Source organism: Hippocampus comes, unplaced genomic scaffold (assembly GCF_001891065.2).
Source record: "Hippocampus comes isolate QL1 unplaced genomic scaffold, H_comes_QL1_v1.1 scaffold245, whole genome shotgun sequence".
NCBI lineage: Eukaryota > Metazoa > Chordata > Actinopteri > Syngnathiformes > Syngnathidae > Hippocampus > Hippocampus comes.
Genome location: NW_017805834.1, coordinates 478,095 through 484,995, shown reverse-complemented (window position 1 = coordinate 484,995; position 6,901 = coordinate 478,095). Strand labels below are relative to the sequence as shown.

Sequence of the window (6,901 nt, the reverse complement as noted above, 5' to 3'; positions counted from 1 at the left end):
TGTGCACATTTTGAGCATGACGTCTCTGATCCACTGGTGAAAGGACACTTTGATTCTCTCCTCTTTCATCTCAAACTGCTTCAAACAACAAAGCGTGTCCCGGAAAAGTGGTTAGGACTGCACGACTGTCCGTGTTTTATGTTAAGTGTTGTGTTTATTATTTTACTTTATGTTAACTGTTTTGTTAAGCGCTTTGTTACAGCTGCCGCTGTTGTGAAAGCGCTATATAAATCAGCATGTATTGTATTGTATAGTATTGTACCTCACACAGGCAGGATGTCGGAAATAGCAACAGTGCTATTGTGGCGATCTCAGAGTATTCAGCCATAACTTTAATCCAGCTGTCTCGAACGTACTTTTAAGGCCGCCGTCATTTGCGATCTCCAAGCAGCTTTTTTACTCATTTTGCAGGCTTCAGCGTTTTGTTTTTGAGCGTCATCGGTCACGTGACCGAGAAGCATGGTTTGACGTGAATCAAGCGTGACACAGACGGATGTAACGGAGAATCCGGTAATTTTTCAAAATAAAACATCTGTCGTATTCCGAAATAAATAAAACGGAAATAAGGCAAGTTCTTTCTTTGCGGCCTGGTACCAAATGCCCTGCGGACCGGTACCGGTCCGCGGACCGGCGGTTGGGGACCCCTGTTTTAAACGACAAAAGATCAAGCATGATTGAGATACCTGTCTCAATGTCTTGTGGAAACCTACTAAATCTACTGAAAGCTAGCACTTTTGCCTGCTGTGAAAGCCCTCCGTGCCTCCCTCTCTCCTCTCTCCCCTCAGCTTTTCAATAAAATAATCAGAGTAAGAGTGGGCGGGAGCAGATGCAAGTCCTTACGGGTGCAGAAGGTGGAAGGAAAAAGTTGTTTTTATGCAGAAAAATGTACAAAAAAATAGAGATAAATAAAATAGAATGATTGTAAATATATTTTATCTTGAGGATCAATAAAAGCACTCTGGATTGAAATATCAATATTTTTGTATTGTTCCACGCATCCCTATTTCGAGTCCTGGTTATATCCAGTCAGTCTACTTATGAATCAGAGACCAACAAAGCAGAAGACTTCCAGTAGGATCAGTGACATCAGATCAACACAAATACCGTATTGGCCCGAATATACTGTAAGACGGCCCTGATTATAAGACGACCCCCTCTTTTTCAAGACTCTAGTTTGAATACCAAATTAATTTTTATACAGAAAATAATTACAGTACATCTGAAACAAATGATTATAACAATATATTTGAGAGAAAAAGCATGTTATTTTGCCTCATTCAAATCTAAAGTGCAATCACTTTCGTAAATGAATGGCTTCTGGTTTTTGAAATGTAAATTACATCATAACTTCTCCTCAGCTACCGGTTAACCTGGCCGATCTTCGACCCACTTTTCTCCAGATTGTCACTACGTTTCTCCATTTTCTGTTGTCTCTTCTATTATTTTCTTCTCTTTTCCTTCTTACCGCTACTCTTTATTTTTCTTCTTCATGCTACCGCTATTTTTATTTTTATTCTTCGTGACAGGGGTTCGCTTTGGCCTGGGGAGTCAAGTTCAGCATTCACTTCAATGGTATCTGGCGCTATCTAGCGTCGTCAATGGGTATAATGTCTAGATCCCGAATATAAGACGACCCCCACCTTTTCAGTCTTATTTCAATGCAAAAAACACCGTCTTATATTCGGGCGAATATGGTACATCCACTGGGAAGCCAGTTTAGCATCAATTTTCTGCCCCCAGTGATTGTATTGCAGTGCAGTGCAGTGCCCCTATTGGTGGAAGTAGTTAGAACCACCCCAAAAGTCAGTGGAGTAGGGTAGCCATTTTGAATCATAACAGTGAAGAGGTGTGATCACATCCACTTTCATCTTTCTTTTGACACATTCAGGCTCAATCTCTAAGTCCATTTACACCAGGGGTGTCAAACTCATTTCACATGGTGGGCCACATACGGCCTCGGGAGATGTCAAGTGGGCCGGACCATTAAAATGATACAATGCTTTGCTATAAATAACCAAAACAATATGTCTTTCCTTTGTTTTGGTATAAAGAAGCACAAGAACATTAGGAAAATGTTGAAATTTAATGAACATATCTTTTACAAAACATTTCATGAAGCACCTTACATTTCCTTCGACAAATGTGCAATTTACTTTTATCATTCACATATATGCATTGCAACTGATCCCACTGATTGTACAAACTTTAACAAGTAATTGGTATTGAAAAATATAGTAATGCACTTTAAGATTAAACAAGATTCATAAAGAAAGCAAGTTTTAAAGCATTTACACGTGCATATAAAATCTAAATGTAATCCCTGCCTACACCTTACAAACTAAGGAGAGTGCTATTAAATGTGTAAATGTGAGAGTGCTATTGATAGCGTCTGCTGTCATGGGTCTATCTCAGTGACAGACTGAGGCTGCTGTTGTCTTCTTCTCTGATCAAAACAGTGTCCCCTTGCGGATACTCAATGAGTTGCACCTGATTAAAAATATTAATTCTGTGTCTTTAATGCATTTTTTTCACTTTTACATTATCCTGCGGGCCTGATTGAACCTACTTACGGGCCGGATCCGGCCCGCGGGCCGTATGTTTGACACCACTGATTTACACCATGGGTCAGCAACACGCGGCTCCAGTGTGCTCTTTGGCGCCATTTAGTGGCTCCCTGGAGCTTTATAAAAAATGTTTGAAAATGGAAAAAGATGTGGGAGGGAAATTTAATTTTTTTGTTTTAAATATGGTTTCTGTAGAAGTAAAAACATGACACAAACATTCTTAACATTTTCCAATGCTGTAAAAATGTGTAGAATAAATATTACATTTCAACGCTTCTGTCAACGAAGATTTGCGTCATAGCCTGCGACACACGTTGCTATTAGCAGGGCGGGATGCAAGGCAGGTGACTGTTGCAAAAACTAATAATAATATTCATTCATTCATTTTCCGAACCGCTTGATCCTCACTAGGGTCGCGGGGGGTGCTGGAGCCTATCCCAGCCGTCTTCGGGCAGTAGGCGGGGGACACCCTGAATCGGTTGCCAGCCAATCGCAGGGCACACAGAGACGAACAACCATCCACGCTCACATTCACACCTAGGGACAATTTAGAGCAGTCAATCAGCCTACCATGCATGTTTTTGGAATGTGGGAGGAAACCGGAGTACCCGGAGAAAACCCACGCAGGCCCGGGGAGAACATGCAAACTCCACACAGGGAGGCCGGAGCTGGATTCGAACCCGGTACCTCTGCACTGTGAAGTCGACGTGCTAACCACTGGACTACCGGGCCGCCCCTAATAATAATAATCATAATATATATTTTTTTTAAACGGCGTTTCATGTACAATGTACAATTCAAAGAGGGTACTGGCGACGAGAATCTGGAGTGCCGTGAAAAGGTACACATGAGCTACAATAGTTAAAAATGCTGCAAAAGTGCGTCCCATGCCTCCGCGTAGGTAGGCATGCGTCTGTAAGTGTGTTGTGTATGCGCGAGTCAATTGCAGTAGGTTGGTTAAACGAAAAGTAGATCTTCGGTCAAAAGAGGTTGAGCACCCCCTGCTCTCCAGAATGCACTGCACGGAAAAAAAAAAGAATAATCATGAAGGTTCATTGTGTAATTGTAGCAAACTTAGTCATTTTGATAGTAGGCTAATACAGCTCATATAGATATAGATACATGTTGCAGCTCCGGAAAAAGGAGAGCTGTGGTGTTGTTTTTTTAAAACGTATGCTTTATTTATGCTTTTAACAGTCTCGACAAACACAGACACGTCCGCGTCCGACTCGGTGCCTTCTCTCCTCTCTTTGACTTGAGAGGCGTTCAAAGCCAGCCTCCGAAAAACGGAAATTAACGATCACTTCAACGACACTAAGAAAAGCGAAAATAATGCACCAAAACAGAAATTCAAGAGCGGAAATCACAAAATAAATTCTATGGGGGCATTTGTGAACACACAACAAAGGAATGAATAACATAAACAATTCTGAGACAGTCCAGTCTCCTACATACATACAGCATGTGTTTCCTTCATTTTAAGTTTTATTGAAGGCTTTTATTTTGTTGCGGCTCCAGACATATTTGTTTTTTGTTTTGTTTTTTTTCTTGTATGTCTCTTTCAACATTTTGGGTTGCCGACCCTGATTTACACAGTTGTAGATGTTACTCTTTGTTGTGCAAGTTATTTATTGTCATTGACTTTATTGTTCTTGACTTCAAAAAAAAATACCAAACGGTGGATTCTCATCTTCATGTTTTTATTGGAGGATTGTTTAGCTCGCCGTCTACACCATGCTCTCAGGTCAAACACATGGTTAGGGCAGAAGAATCACAGCAGATCTAGAACAGATTTACAAACTGGTCTGAAACCCATTTCCACCAGGCACTACAGGTACATCACGGTCTAAGCTCCATCGTAACCAAAATCAGTCAAATGCAGTTCCACTAACGCGTATGGAGGCACACTGCACTTTTTTTTTGACAAACCCCGGCTGCAGAAATGATATGTTTGGAATCCTTCACAATTGAAAAGCTAGAAAAATGCACACCAAACTAAACTCAACCTTAGTGCTTGGACAATAATAGGCTTAGATATCCTGTTGCATTACAGCCGATTTGCACCATCCGAGAGCCAGAACCACGCTGATGGCTCTTATCTGCTTCCAGGTTGCCGTACAGAGCCATGCCAGCGGAGGGCGCTGTGGCTGGAGAAGCGCCAAGCAGCTGGGGGCTGGACCATTGAGGTGCCGGGACGCAGTCAGACTCTAATGGATTTGAGTGAGGCCCAACGACACCGCAGGGCAAGTCACCCAATGAATATTGAATCAAAGCAGGTACTGAAGCAGTCTCAGAGGAACCAACCACATTCAACCAATAACACCCTGGTACTGAGCAGCCAAGCCAGTTATCATGCTCACCTCATCACGAATAGAACCAGCCGGACCAGTCACCCTAACACAACCAGAACCGTGCAGAGTGCAACAAGCAGCAGGAGGGAAGATGACTCAAGGTGTCATGGTTTGTTTTCTTGTGGTCCACCAGACTGGCGAGTGTTTCAGACTCTGGGAAATCAAGCCAGAATCCCAAAAACGTCTACTGGTCCATATTACAACACCTTGGGAGCACACCAGAAACCCCGATCTCCACCTTCCCCACACTGTCGGCAGTCCAATCAGAAGTCTGTCAGGAATCAACTGCTCCGGGCCAGAGCTTACAGGCTGGCGAAGGAACGCAGTGAGGTCACCACGGACGAGGAGGTGCGTGGGGAATTGGAGCAACCGGGGGACCACCTTGGGATTGGCGAGTCCTGGGCTGGCCGGTACTGCAACCGGGCTGAGAGGAGACGTCACCTTGTGCTGTCACGGCAACTCAGAGAGCGACGCAATGGTGAAGAGGCTGCGGCAGGTGGAGGTCAGAGCTCGCTGTCATCCCAGATGGTTCTGGAGTTGAGCCACAGGAAGCAGAACCGACTGAGGAACAGCAAGCTGCTTGATGATTGGACAACGGTAGAGGAACTACTCACCCACGGGACCCGAGTGGAAGTGGACACTCAACTGTGTCCTAGCCCTCTGCTATCTGTTACTACTGTCTGAGGGATTGGAGCCTTACATCTGATGAGGCGAGATCGACACTTTGTTCCACTTTTTTTGTTGTCTCATCATCAATAAAAGTCAGGTGTCAATGTTGACACAAATTGTGGACCACAAGAGAACGTAAGTCATCAGTCACCAGCCATCAGTTCACTTCAGGTCTACCTGGGTTTATTTTCTTTCTGAGAGTTCCACCCAACCAGTCAATCGAAAGACTGTTTTTAGTTTGGCATAAACAGAAATGGATAATTTTGTTATTAGCTTCAAAGGACCTACCGAGCGAGTTGCTAGAATAGATTTTTGATGGTCTACAGTTTCTGGACTGACAACTAGGAGCAGTAGTATATTGGTTCACTTGTGTCAGGCAAAATCCTCGTAACTCCAAAACCATCACTTTTTAAGAAACCCTCCAAAAAAATGTGTTGAGCCATTAGATGGCCAAAGAGAGCAGGCCATTTTCAACACTTTAGATTGGTCATTAATTTGTAAAAATAACATTCAGGTGGGGACTGACTAATCCTATAAATTTGTGAAAATATATTCAATTTACCAAATGTGGACATGGAAGTTTTCAGCCCGACACCAGCGAATTGTACTTCTTTGGATGCCTGACAACTGACCTTTCACTAAGACTTCCTCCAATCCCAAGGTTACATAAATTACATTTGCTAAGCCCATTTGGCTGTCAATGTTATACATCCAAATCAAAATCATTCAAGGGAACCATGCGACACAAATCAAACACCTAAGTTCACGTAGCATACGTTAGCTTAGCTAACGTGCACATCACAGAACAATGGCTCGACACTGCTAGCTCTTATAATTATGATGATTCAACAACAAGGAGCCTATAAAAATTCTAAAAACGCTGCAACAAGGAGCACCTACGCAGTTTTGCTTGCTTAGCTGTTATAACAGTGTAATATTAAGGAGGGGGAGCTGTCAATTTGCTTTTGGCCCTCCTTGGACACTGGTTCTTTTATCTCTCTATAAGGTGGAAGAAGAGCCAACACCACGTCGTCCTTTCTGAAGTTTATCACAATGCAACACGAATCGATTCGGGCTCCTGTGAGTCTCAGATTTCATCAGGAAGCCCTGAACAAATACAGTCACACGTTTATACAGTAAATATTCTCTAGTGCGGACTCGTGTTTGCGCTGTCCAATTTGTCCTGATAACAGAAATTCCTCATTTGGGAAATGAGCATGGTACATGTCCTTTATGAACCTGCAAGTATGTTGACAAAATGCACGTGTAACAACACAATCAATAAAATACAAAAATATACTGTCCAAAAACTGTTTA

At 42.8% G+C, this 6,901-nt stretch overlaps 1 protein-coding gene across 1 annotated transcript in view; it reads left to right on the top strand.

The window, feature by feature from the left end:
* LOC109526479 (uncharacterized) overlaps positions 1-5,718 on the top strand; it is a 47,148-nt gene extending 41,430 nt beyond the window's left edge. Inside the window, exon 6 of the mRNA XM_019887772.1 lies at positions 4,674-5,718. Within this exon, the coding sequence (XP_019743331.1) occupies positions 4,674-5,599 (926 nt within the window). The 3' untranslated portion in view covers positions 5,600-5,718. The remainder of the gene's footprint in view (positions 1-4,673) is intronic.
* The last annotated feature ends 1,183 nt before the right edge of the window (positions 5,719-6,901 follow it).